Source organism: Nelusetta ayraudi, unplaced genomic scaffold (genome assembly GCF_046127955.1).
Source record: "Nelusetta ayraudi isolate G7.1 ecotype Tasmania unplaced genomic scaffold, CSIRO-AGI_Nayr_v1 ptg000017l, whole genome shotgun sequence".
Classification (NCBI taxonomy): domain Eukaryota; kingdom Metazoa; phylum Chordata; class Actinopteri; order Tetraodontiformes; family Monacanthidae; genus Nelusetta; species Nelusetta ayraudi.
In genome coordinates, this window is record NW_027466067.1 from 3,683,290 (window position 1) to 3,697,272 (window position 13,983).

Consider the following 13,983-nt stretch of genomic DNA (forward strand, 5'->3'; position numbering starts at 1 on the left):
GGTTTTGATAAAAAGAAGAGGTGTGCCAAAGGTAAAACGTTATTTGCACATTTATGTTGTTTCAGTGAATTTGAAAACAACTATTTTGTCACCATTTTGGCATGAAAAATTTTCTTCCTCCAAGGTGGGGTGTGACAGAAAGTTTGAGAACCACTGCCCTAATGCCATGCAAGTCTATGGGGTCAAAAGTCAACTTTGTCCTAGAGACATGGGGCCACTTGCAGGTTCATCAAGATCCCTCAAGACACAGCCATGTCAAATTTGGGGCTTCTGGGGGGGGGGGTTCTATCAGGTTCTACTAATGTTCCTTTTTCTCCTATAGGCCTCCATTAGAGAAATATAAACTACACAAAAAACTTGCACATTTTGTCCTCTCCAACAGTCACTCACAAAACTAGTCTAGTTTCACTGGTGGTTTCCTGCAACAAATGACGCCTTGTTGTATCCGCGCGTTTGCGTGTTTGGCAAAGAAAAAAAAAACACAAAAAAGGGATGAGAACTGGAGGAACGACACCATTTCCCAAACACCGCTTTTTTTAATTAGTTTGCAATTTGCAAAAGTGAAGGAAGTGAAAGAGGCAAAGGATGCACTGAGGAGCTACAGGCTTGGTACTGCTGGGAAACATTGCACTTTGTGTTGAACGGGCACTTTGACAAAAACCGCCATGGCCAGCGTGCACGTACCTTTGCGTGTGTTCTCAGTGACGTCAACGCCAAACTGAATGGTGTCTCCGGAGAGAACCTCGCAGGGCGGGCTCTCCTCCGAGCCGCGACTCAACCTCTGGCTGTTGATGAAGGTCCCGTTGCTGCTTTTAGTGTCTTGCAGGTAGAACTGAAACACACGAGCGCAGCAGGTTAGAACCGGGGCGAAGACACAGACTGTGCAAGATTAAAATGCTTCCAAGAGTTTAGAGGCCGAGCGGTTTATTCTGGCTTTAAACTTTGAAATAGCAGAAAACCCAAGGCCTATGAGAGGTTTCTGACGCAAGAATGCTAAATGTTCCAGTGCAAACTGTAAAAAGAAGCAGGTTGTTCCCCTTGGACATGGATATCAAAATTCTAAATAACACACAAAAACTTAAATGAATAAATCCTCATTGCTAAAAAAATGTGGCTTCTCATGAATGAACAAATTGCATCCCATTGTGTTATCATTAGCGCTTTACAGCACCACCTCACCTTTTAGTTTTTGAACATGTTCACACTGAGGAGACTGGCAGTCGGCCAACTACTACATTTTTAACATTTTGACATCAGCACTGGCCAACGTTTGCACTCATGAGGCACAAACCAAACAAACCAGGCAAACGTCTGCAAATGTACCAAAAACAGTGGCACGAGGAAACGCCAACTGCTGCTGTTAAAAGCCCTGCTACTTTTTCATTCATGAAAGCATTGTTGTTGTTTAAATTAATTCTCGGCATCTTTATTTAATCATATACTTAAGAGAGATACGATGCACATTTTTAATGCTGAAATACTCTTCTGAATATACGTCACTAAATGTTGGCAGCGGCTATTGACAAGCCAGGTGAGCGCGACGACAGTCGCTTCGTCAAACCATCAGCCCTGCTGTTGCTGAGTCCAGCTGAAATGAAACCAGGCTGAAGCTCCCGATTTTTTTTTTAAAAAAAGGACGTTTCATCGCGCTCACCTCCTCCTGCCCATCGTGCAGAAATGGCCAGGTGATGACAAGCTCCACAAAAAGGACCACAACTACTGTGACACAACACAAGTTTGACATTACCAACCAACAGCCAACGAGTCGCATAGAAACGCACAAAACAGCCACAAACGACGAAAACAGCAGCGACGACGGCGGCAACAAACTGCGAGGACCAAACTCTGACTCCTCCGTGCAGCGTGTAGAGAACGAAAAAACGCCACGAGATTCCAGGAGATAAAACCGAGGCCGTACGCGCACGCACAAACACACGACAGACAGACAGACAGACACAGACACGCACCAGGCGAGAAATGCACATGAGAACCAGGAGTAAATGCCATCGTGAGCTAATGCTAAGACACAAGAGAGACGAGGGGAAGGAGGCGGCAAATTACGTCGACGTACAAACACAGACACAGAGCGAGATCTGACGGGGACGCCCGAGGCCCGTCTCCCTGTCTCTCTCTCTCTCTCCCCCTCTCTCTCTCTCTAGCTCTCTCCCCCTCTCCCTCCAGGAGTTTCATTCGCTGGCTGCCGGTGAGGAACGTGCACGGCTGCCGATCGACCAGAGGCAGACTGAACGCCAGCAAGCGAGAAGGAGGTGAGAAAGACAGAGAGGGAGAGAGAGAGAGAGAGAGAGGGGTGAAGAGAGGAGGAGGCAGAAGGGAAAACAAAACCGGGGGGTGGGGGGGAGGGAGGGAGAAGAGCTGCCAGCAGACTGACAGCCGTTCATCCCACGGCGACGCGCCACCGAAGCGCTGCGAGCTCACAGATCATGACAGGAGCTTGCTCTCCTCGCACACTTACCTCCCGTCCCCATGGTAACCTGGAGACGGCTGGGAGAGAGGCGCCCAACTATAGAGCTTTTCACCCAGCAACAACACACACACACACACACACACACACACACACACACACACACACACACACACACACACACACACACACACACACACACACACACACACACACACACACACACACACACACACACACACACACACACACACACTCTTATGTTTCCCACGTACGTCGCAGTGCCTTCCCTGCGGCTGTTAGTTCCGAGGGAAAGAAGTGTGCAATGCAAGGAGCCGCGCCATGTTGTCAGTGCATCATGTTAGCGACAGCTGTGACAGGGTCACCCTTCTGATGGATGAAGTCACGTGACTCGACACCGTCGACCTACGTGGATGGGAGGCGGCGGTGCAGTATTTGGCTTGGTCAGTAGGTAAATAAAGGGAAGATTTGATTCACGGACGGACGAGCTCAGGCTCTTATTGTGCGGCTGAAATCACATGACCCAACGACTCCAGGCAATTTGGACACAGCCAAAACAACCCACAAGGAAGCTCAGGAGCGGCCGGCGTAGCAGTGACACACAAACTGATGTAGCCACGGATGTATTAGCTGCTTTGATTTCCTCTGTGTATTCAGTCAGCTGGTAAATTCTACTGCCACATACCAACATCTCATAGTGCACTACTGTCACCGCATCGCGCTACAAGAGTCTCACTTTCTTCTAAATCAGTACAAATCCGTGTGCAGGTGCTTGCAAGTGGCAAAGCTCATCAGTTCGAACTGGCAAAATAAGGATTGGTTAAATGTTAAGGTCATTAAATGATGGTCCTCAAACTCTCCCAATGTGACTTAGTGGGAAGGCTGTCGCTCAGGAGGTCAGTTGTTCGCTTTCACATCCATGAAAAGTTGGATTTCGTTAGATTCTGTCTAATCGAGCCAACCAGGAGAAGTGGGTCTCAAACGCATGCAAACTCTGCTTGAACAGAAATGGCTTTTATTGATAGGCTTTAAAAATCGAAGCTGTGCAGAAGAGATGAGCTTTCTCCCTCCGCCCCCCCCCCCGCTCCCCTCTCATTAGCCTAGGCTTAATGAACGCTCTGTTGTAATTGTGCTTGGATTTTAATTCATCTCCAGCCTTCAAAAAGCAGCGCTGCTGGCAGCCAACGAGCAACAACAACCACTTAAAACCAGTCAGCAGGTCCGCACGTGACAGAAGTTCGGTGGGACGATGCACTCCCCCGCCTCGGACACACACACACACACACACACACACACACACACACACACACACACACACACACACACACACACACACACACACACAAAAAAAAACAAAACTTGATAAACAGGCACAGAAGTCAGCCGATGAAACTTTCAGACCGATTCTTGCCAAGTCTCAGAAAAGTCAGTCCGAGGGCCAACGAGAAGCATTTTGACTTCTGTGCTAATCTACATTTTACCAGCTCTGCCAGCAGGTCTGGACAGCTCTGCTGCTCCCCTCCTACACGGAACACATTTTTGTTTCTCTTCTTTTTCTTTCCCTTTAAGACAGGACAAAATGATAAAACGTCCTTTAGTGAAAGTCAAACCAAACATGAGTCACATCAGGCAGCTCGGGCCAGTCCAGACACATTTCCCTCCCTCTAACCTCGTTCGCTAAAGCCTAACCCGATACGCCAGAGAACGGGGCTCGGTAAACTCTGGACCATAATGTGGTGTAAAGTCAATACAATTAACCACGGAGTACATCCCAGACAAAGTGTATTAGTGACAGCACCACAGGACAAGAGGAGGGTCAACAGACAGCCATTAAATAAAGTTAAGAGCTGCTCCGAGTCAATCGACTGAGAGGTCCCTTTGTGCGACGGGCTGTCAAAAGATCGGCCCCGCTTCAGTACTGGAACAGACGGCCGAGATGTTCTCCCCTCGGTCTAAATGAATTGATAGGGGAAGCGAGGCGTGACTGCTGTGAGAAACTTATTAAATTGACGCCATTGTTGAGTGGAGGCAAAACAATGAGGGATGGAAGTTCTCCCTGCAACTGTTGTTTTGTGACAGGGAGAGAAGTAAACCACTGCATAATGACTGTAATGTGAGATCTGTTTCCTTTCACTTCCAATTTTGTTTGCACAGCGTTTTCTCCATGCAAGCCTTGGACTGCATGCGCGCGCGCCATCTTTGCAATATGTCATACGTGTCTGACACATGGAGGCCATGTAAAAACTGCTTGGCTCTGCATTTCTCGGGGAGTAACGAGTTACGCAAGATTCTTCTCCCCCTTCACTTGTCTGGTGTCTCTGGCAGCCACTTCAACGCATCAGCGTTGCCTGGAGGTGGGGCAGAAGTGCACGCATTAAAAACCCCTAGGATTCCGAGACAGCGTCCCAGATCTGCTTGCTTATTCCCACGAAAGTTCAACTTATTTGAACTTTACTTTGTCAACGTCACCCTCGCCTAACCATTCTCATCCCAAAAAAAACTGTATGCAACAGCCACCACTAATGCATAAAATGTACTTCTTGTTACACATTTTTTCTCACCCAAGAAAAAAAGCATGAAACCTCTGAACTTGAAAAAGTAAATGCTTTGCGAAGGAGACTGAGATTTTAGAGATGAAAACAGAAAAAAACTGTTCCACTCAATCAGATTTCTGATACCAAAATACAGCTGATTTTTTTTTTTTTTGTTGCTGTATTTGAACTAAAACTGACAAAAAAATAAGTGCACAGACCTTGCACGTTATGGGTACAAAGTCTGCAAAAAGAGACAAGACTGAATAACAAAGGCCCTGAAATGATGTGATCTCAGTGAAGCCCTTTGAAAAGAACAAGGGTTATCTGCTGGGAAGAAAAGAAAAACGTCCCTCACATCGAGGGTTACGGCAAAAACCTTTCATAGACAAGGCCGCAGGCACAAGTGCTAACGTTTAATCCACCCAATTCGTTTTCATTTATTTTTTTATTCTCTAGAACTTGCCAAGTTCATATCACTTCCACGCTCACAATATATTGTTTTATGCGGGCCCATTCTTATCAAAATCATTCAGAAAACTCAACCAGGGTGAGGCAATGGCCATTGTAATGAGCACGATAAAGTAAAAATTACAGTCTGCAAGTTGTTATGAGTATGAGGTGAGAAATGTGGAGAGAGAAAAAAAAAATCATCAATCCTTAAATCATCCCTTAGTGGCGACTGGGTTTTTAACAGACACTGCACCCAAGCAAAAGACATGTGAGAGACAACACAGTATTGCAGCAGCCAAAAGCACTGTGTGTGTGTGTGAATAATACACACAGGACACATGGTACAAAAGGATTAGTAGTGTCTGAAATGAGAACATGTTGACAAAGGCAATTTCTTATTTAAAAAAAAAAAAAGAATTCTTGGCAATTGTATGCAACACCAGGTTCCAGCTTTGCAATTGGGATTTGATTTGTTTCCACCGACACTCATTTTCAACTAACTGCTGAATTCCTCCTTTCAAAACTGATAAATCTATCAATTCATTCGCACTTTTGCACAATCAAAGGGAAAACCAACTGAACCAACTAACAGTGAATTGTTTGCCTCCTTCCCTTCCTTCCAGCCATCCATCATACACTACTATACTAGACAATACCGGCTTCTCTTGCACTCAGAGTTGCAGTGGGTGCTGGAGCCTATGCCAGCTGTCTTTAGTAGAAGGGGTCACGCCATGAACAAGTCACTGGATTCTTGCAGGGTCGCATTGACTGGCAACCATTCGCACTTGCGCCTCCGAACGATTTAGAGTTGTTCCAATTCACTTTAAGTGCATGAGGGAGGAAGCCGGAGCACCCAGAGAGAACCAAGGCAGGCAGGCTCAGGGAGAACATGCATCCTCCACGCAGGAAGGCCCCAGGCCTGGGGATGAAACCTGCTACCTTCTTGCTGTGAAGCGACAGTGCTAACCACTGTGTCACCGTCTCGCCCTTCCCGCTAGATGTTATGAAATCATAATCATTTTCTACTGTATCTCAGAACAACCCTGCACACACAGTCCCCATTTCATACATACCTACTCTGAGTTGAAAAAAAATAGAAGTCTTCATGGAATTTATACAGCATTCAAAAGAAGGGAGTAGCAAAGCAGCTCACATGTTTAAACTCAACCTGTGACCTACACTTCTTAGCGTCGACATGCCGAGCTCTGGCATCACGTGCTCTGATGGCAACACTCAACAATGGGCTTCTGAGGGCAGGTGATGAAACCAGCACAGTCCTTTCCTGTATGAGGAAGTGTTGAAATCCTGAAGATACAAGATGACTGGCAGACAGTCGACTTATTAGTTCTCATAGGCTTGGCCAGTAACAGGTGTGGTTGTGTGGGTAGATGGTACTATCAGTAAGAATAATCTTAGTGTCTTTAGTAATCTTTAGTGAATCTGAAATTTGGCTTCAGGGGCACTGAAGGGCGATTTGACTTTAGTATTTTAAATCATGGTAAAACAATTAAACAAAATCAAACCAAGGCAGAAAACATAACAGGGAGGAAAATTTCAGCGGTCAACGTTGTCAATGTTGCAGAAGTTTTGTGATTTACAATGAATATTGATTTAAACGGCAAAATAACTATGTTTAAGTGGACTATTTTTAGTATTGGAGTGCTGTGACTGTGACCACACAGCTCTATAAAAGAAAACTGGAACTGGGTTGTCGCTGGCTGTGGCTACCTAAAGAAAACCTTCACCTGTTGCTGGTATGTTCGTGACAGACTTACTGCTCTAAATGGGATTTAACACACGTGCACACCGATTGCATCATGTATGATCAGGTTACATAACCGCTCACCAGCTCAGCATGTTTAAAAAGGATCAGGTGGAAGAAAGCAAAAGTTAGTATCAGGTAACACAGGATTTAACACTAACAAAGGCCTGGAGAAGAGACGTGTACAGTGTTGCTTTAAATCTATGATGTTTAAACGCACGACAACATTTTGTACTGCCATGTCACATTAAAAGGTTTTTCAACAGTTTAACGGAAGGTGCTCTCTGTGACTTTTTGTTTGGCGACAAGATTCTTATCGTTCCGATTAAGACACGCAGAAAGCGGCAAAGTATCCCAAATCACTAAAATGTCATCCACACACTGCTGTTGGAATACCAACAGTTTTAATAAACTGTTGGCACAACCTAGAGATTTTCAAAAATAAACACAGCAGCTGTGCACAGAAGAGCCACACGTTGTAAAACTGCAACCACACGTTTATCAGCCACAGTTTGAAATGCAGAATGCCACCGACTGAGGATTTCTTTCATCCTAACGACGTTCTGCCCGTGGAGCCTTGGCGCAGGTTACGTCCACCTGTTTCAAACGTGTGGTCTGAGGTTAAATTGAACCAATAAGAAAATGGCTCCTCGACCATTCATGCGCAGCGTGATTACAGCTTGGGCTTCCTCTGGATTTCACCTTTAAGCTCTAAATCCTCCACGGAGGGGCTGACCAAACGTGACAATGGCCTGCAGTAAAGCGCTGCAGAGCTGGATGTGAGCTATTGCATGGGACATGAAGGTTGCATGGGAGGAAAGCAAGCAGAACGGGGGGGGGGGGGGGATACAGCGGCAGCGGTGGCAACGATGCGGCGGTTGGGCTCAAACGCTTGCTTGCCGAAGCAGCCAGACGACGTGCCGTCCCAACGCTGACCAGGTCAGGGCCACACAAACGTGAATTTATTTTGGAATCATTGTGTAACTTGCTCTCGTAACATCCGAGGAAATCTGACTGCATTCGACGACGACACGATGGGAGGGTGAAGGTGGAGCGATTCCATTGTTGATGCGACGACGTCCTGTGGAGGGGTAATAACTCATTTAATCCAATCCTCTGCAAATTTACATCCACAGGGTGCGTATGTCACGAGAGGCATGGACGGCTCCAAGTGAACTGGTACAATAGATACGTGTCTCAGGGTCAGGGACACTTACGACAGCAGTTGGCCTGTTCTTCACAAAAATACCTGGCCAATTAGAGTCCAAGCACTGCACAGTGGGCCGTCTCACCCCAAGAAGATAACTGAATTACACGCGGACATCAGAACCCACTCTGATGGAGATCCTGCGTGTCCCTCTGAGTTGCTTCACTTTACCTGTGACCAGAAAAAAAATAAACACTACCGGGCCTAAAATTCTGACATTTACAGTCACAGGGAACTATGTGAAGTGAGGCCCAGTTGTGAAGACGCAGTGTTGCCATTAAAGGCCTTGGGAACAACACCTAAAAGCGGTGAACAGGTGGAAGAGCATCAACAACGCAGCGTCAATGCGAGGGAAACTGAGCGACTGGTCCTCCGTCTGCGAGTCTTCCGTCCGATTCTCGTGCTTCCTGAAAGTCAGGTCCCTGGACGGTGAGGGTGAAAAGGCCACCAGCCCGATCTTTGGTCTCCCTGCGCGAGCAGGCTGACATTTGATAATGTTATACTAAACAACTTGGCTGGCATGATTGGGTCCAGAGAAGGCCACAAAGCCAGTTTTCCCCTGTAGCGGGTCACGACAGAATCAATCAATTCTACCAATTCATTTGAAAGCTGAATAATAGTTCAGGATCATTTAATAAGCCAGAGCACCGGTTGTTATTGGATTGCGCTGGGAGTTTTATTCAATGTATTTCGAACCGATAACGAAAGCTGAGGACACACACGTTAGACAACTCTCAGTCACTGCACAGTAGGAGTACACTGACTGAGTGGCTCTGGCAGATTATTCTTATGATGCCATTAAGACATTATTTAAAAAAAACTTATATTTTATGACAACTGAAAGACGAGGAGAGCTCCAGATGAGGTACGACAGACGACAACATTTGTCAAACCAAAATGAAGCCAACAGAACAGGCCGCAGTCCTCCAAGAGCCACTTTTAAAAGGGGGAAGCCACATTAACCAGACCCTCACGCTCCTGCCACGGCTGAAGTAAGGTTTCTTCCATTGGGACGGTCTGAGCTCCCTTCTTTCAATGCTCGTTTTCATATTACCACCATTTCGGCTTTGTCTTCTCCTAACGCTACCATGTCCTGTGTCCCATCTGGTGGCGAAACGCATTCTCGTCGCTACCCAGAACTCACAACCCGGATTGGCGTCCGGAGTCGTCTCCAAAAAATTCAAACATGTCCGAATTGCTGTGACGTAAGTGGGTCAGGGTACTACCTACCGTACGTCTGCCTCGCACACTTGCAGAGTTGAGTCTGTGCCCCGTCGCAGTCACACACACACTGACAGATTACTGCTCCAGGACAGCAACTAATGGTGTCTGGTGCATGTGAAGCGCGAGTGAATTCCATTCTATTCTGTACTTTAAACACCTCACTTGTAAGTACAAGAGGAGTCCGCGCCAACGTTCAGACTGTCGTCACCAATAGAGGAATCTCCCAGGTGACGTAATTAATGTCCTTTCATGAGTGCATTGCTCATCACAATGACAAGATAAAAGTTAGGTCAAGAGTCAATGGCAACCACGACTATATACCCAACAACACGTGTCAGGATCAAAGGAGACCTCACAAATGCAACTTCATAGTTCTGTCTGTTCCGTGTGTGTGTGTGTGTCCAGAGTGTAATCCCCCGATAATACAATTCCCTTAGCAGCTGTGTGAACCGTCAGTGCGGTGAGACGTCAGGTCTCACTTCACCTGTGGACTTCCTGGTTTCAGTCAAATAGCAAAGTACACGTTTTGGGACTTCGGCCAACAGTGCTTTTGACTCTGATCAGAGTTTTTAAAGGAGCCTCCATCAGTGCTTTGATTTGTTGCAGCACAATTAACATCAGTGAAGCCGTACCCGCTTTACATGCCCGTTTTGTGCCCAACTTCATAACTGTTCTTGTGTTTTACTCCGAGCTCCGTAGCAAACATTTCCTCTGTGTTCTCAGGTCATCTCTCGGTTTCAGTTTGTTCCTATAGAACCTTATTACATTTGCAACTTCTGACCAGGACTGCATACTATAGGGTTCTGAAGTTATTTGTGCTAATGTGACGATGTAAAAGGGAAGGAAATGCAAGTCTCAAGGCTGCGTTTCACAGCCAGCGAGCCAGAGCTCAACACAAGACGCGTCTGCTTCATGTTGAACTAAGGCAGCGAACAATTCAAATCTGATTGAATCACTGGACAAAAAAAAGGTCTGAGCAGATCCAAAGCAGAGCTGCGTGATTTCATGAAGTCATAGTGCAATTATTGTGAAGAAGACCGATTGCAACGCAATCGAGGCTCCTGAGGCTACTTTTTCATTGGCATCTATTTTCACCTACTCTACCGAAGGGATGCTCATGTAATCGCACACTGTACATGCTTCATCCTCTCAGCACGGCCCTTTTTTGGGAGGTTTCATAATTGCATATCACGACACGGCGATTGTGACTTGAGTAATTTGTGCAAAAAAATAAAAAAAAAATCTAATCTTAGTTTGCAGCGGCAGCAGCAGCAGGATAGGAAAATAGAAAAATGCAGCGCCTCCGGCCAAGGCGACCATCTGGGCAAAGACGAAACAGCTCTTCTGTTTAATCCATATTGTTAAACAATGTGTATAATAACACGCATCATACTGGTCATTCCATGTGTGTGTGTGCTTCATCCCTGTAGAGAGGAAAGGATGACGCTGCCACGGCTGCTGCTGCTGCTATTATAAATAGCTTGTGCTGTGTCCACACACACAGTATTTCAAAGTCCCTGCATGCTACACAGTTAGGTAATCCCGAGCCATCTCAGCCTGTTCAACCTGTTCCGCTGTCAACCTGTGGGACACCAGTGCACAACCACAGATGCTTCTACACAGATTTGCCACATCGGACTATTCGACAATGTGGTCCATAAAGATTTAGGGCCGGTTCTGGCGTCTTAAAGACCAGTTCAGAACTGAAGAAGCATTTCGATTCTGAACATAGATTTTGCAAGAATTAATCCCAGTTCTAAACACAAGGCTTTTTTAAAATCTTGTTCTAAATCTTGTACTTGGTGAGACACATTTAAAAAGTTTTTTCTGAAGTGAGAGAGAACAAACAGTTCATGACTTGTAAACAGGATGACTGTGGATTGGAATAAGGTTGCCTGCAGATGATCAAATGTTTTTTGAACGGAATATAATAATACCTCAACAAAATCTGATTCAATGAAAGCATCAGCATTTTTTTTTTTTTTTTACATAATGAGCTGCATCTGCGTTATGCGTCTTTCTCCAAACACTCCCTTGAGCCATGGGAACATTTCCTGTGTTCTTTTGGGATTATGGCGGTAACCTCCCAAGTTCTAGTCTTGACGTTCCTCTCTTGGACTTCCTTTACATAAACACTATTAAATCAACAGGATCGTGAGCAGAGTTCACACTTGCTCCAGGGTGTGATCATGTCAAATGAGTCTGTGCTTGTGTGTGAGAGCAGTGCTGGTAATTTGAATATGACTCAGAACTATAATGCGGTGACCATTTGCACAGACAGTACCGGAGGGATATCGTCCCGACTTACTTCCTGCGGGATTCTGAACTTGCAGTTTGAAGACAAAATTTTTGTAAAAAAAATAAATATCACACATTGGTCATTACAACTCACGTTCAGATTCACTCCCACCTCGCTCTTCCTTACCTTGCCGGTCTTGTGGTCGAACCACACCAGGGCGTGATTCCTGGAGAGAACTTTGCAGTCGAAGGTGGCGTTGTTCTGGGCAGGCCGGCAGCGAGCCACCGACCTGCCGATCTTGACTGGCTCATCCAGGTAGACATGCCGCTCCTGGAATGGGTGCGAGTTGGGTCGGCAGGCGAACACGGCCAGCGCCGAAGGCATTGATTTTGGCTTGAGAGTGTTACTCCAACCGGACACGAGGGAGAGGTTTTCTTGATCCAGAGTGGCAGATTTTGTCGTGGCACCCACTCCCACAAAATAAGAAAAGAATTTAATATGCGTGTGTGTGTGGCCTGTGTGTAGGCAGAGCGGTCACTTCTTCCAGGGGTTCTAGGCACTAACTGACAAACATTGTCCAGTGAGCACAGCGCCGGCTGCACCGCTTTCCCCCTTCGACTCTAGAAGACTCATGTGCGTTTGAAAATTGTTCCAATAGAAAAACCCAAACCAACAGGTATAAAAAAGACAAGACATTCCTTTTCCATGACAGTGGGCCCAAAAGCTACATAACGAAACTCACATCTGACAGCAGCATGCACTATGTACAGACCCGGGCTGCCATGTGTCAAGACATACGTCGCTGAGTATAGCACTGACAGTCTGGCAAGCAGCCTTCCACGTCCATCAAACTATTCCAGTACTGGATGAGGCGAGGGGAAGCCGGTCAGCCGCCGCCACCAATAAACCCGATTCTCGATCGCCACCCACCCAATCGCGACTGACCGAATGGTTTTCCTGGTCTGGAAAAGTATAAATTTGAAATGCCAGCTGGAAAACAGTTTACCGAATTAATGCGTGCTCTCCACCAAGTCGTGCAACGAGCTAGCAGCGAGCGCACAACCCGATGCACAGCACGTCGTCGGCCGGTTTACACACGGCTGTCGTTTAGTGATACATCACCCGAAGTTGAAACGTCATTACAAAACTTATCGTCTCCTGTCTGACACCGTTGCCCAATGCAGGGGGGGACCTAAGCTAAGCTAACAAACACATTACCACTCCCTCAAGAGAGCCCTTGTGAGACCGCTACGACACCGAGCAAACCCGAACGCAAACACCACCCCTGAGTTAAATATTTCAGCTTCGCCAAGCAGTCCCGTCACCCCGCTCTACGTCGTCGCGCAGGCTTCAAAACATTCAGCGGGGATAAACAAGGGAGAGATTAGCTGCAGCTAAGATGCTAATTGGCTCGCTCAATCGTGGACAGGCACGGCGCTAAGTCAGCCCGTGCCAGCGTTTCCTGGCGTTGTACCAACAGGCTAGGCTAGGCTAGGCTAGGCTAACGAGTGCTGACAAACTTATCGTCGAGACTCTCAAACGTTTCCACCCACCGCACTCATACAGTTCGCTCACTGACTGGCGACGACATGCCAGCCACGTCCGCAGGATTAAATAAAAGGGGAAAGCTAGCGCACCTTTTGGCCACTACAAAGCCATGCAAGAGAGCGTTAGCATGGGGCTAGCCAGCTAGCGGTGAGGTGTAGTGAGCTACGCCAGCGGAGCTAACCGGCTAACTGACAGTCAGTCGGGGGCAGAAACTGACGCGGAAAAATCAAGGGAGTTTCTTGACTGCGGGTCCTCAACGCATCACACCATCCCGATTATATCCCAGAAAAGAAAAAAAACAACAACCCCGGCGCGGGTCTCAAGTTGCTCAGTCGTCCCGTGCTGTAGTCCGGGTTACGTTCGTCGGCACGGTTGTGACTCACAGCCGTCGCCTTCCAACTGTTTTGTGGAAGGAATCTAGAAGAAGTTGTCCTCCTCCGCAGCTCCGCGCCGCCATACTGTAACTAGAGAGCAGCAGACGGGTAGGGTGCGTTCACGGACCGGATCTCATCAACCCTGCGCGGCTGCGCCTCGCCGCCGCACAGCTCATTAAACCAATTGGCTGCGATGTCCTCC

At 46.9% G+C, this 13,983-nt stretch overlaps 1 protein-coding gene across 9 annotated transcripts in view; it reads right to left on the bottom strand.

The window, feature by feature from the left end:
• slmapa (sarcolemma associated protein a) overlaps positions 1–13,945 on the bottom strand; it is a 40,429-nt gene extending 26,484 nt beyond the window's left edge. For 3 of the 9 annotated variants that reach the window (XM_076024819.1, XM_076024817.1, XM_076024816.1), the window contains exons 1-2: positions 12,046–13,943; positions 685–832 (exon numbers count right to left, since the gene is read on the bottom strand). In XM_076024819.1, coding sequence (XP_075880934.1) covers positions 685–832; positions 12,046–12,243 — 346 coding nt within the window. In that variant the 5' untranslated portion in view covers positions 12,244–13,943. Of the gene's footprint in view, positions 1–684; positions 833–2,071; positions 2,089–9,626; positions 9,783–12,045 lie in introns of those variants that run through there. The other 6 variants (XM_076024815.1, XM_076024814.1, XM_076024813.1 and 3 more) reach the window with 5 other exon arrangements.
• Positions 13,946–13,983: the final 38 nt, after the last annotated feature.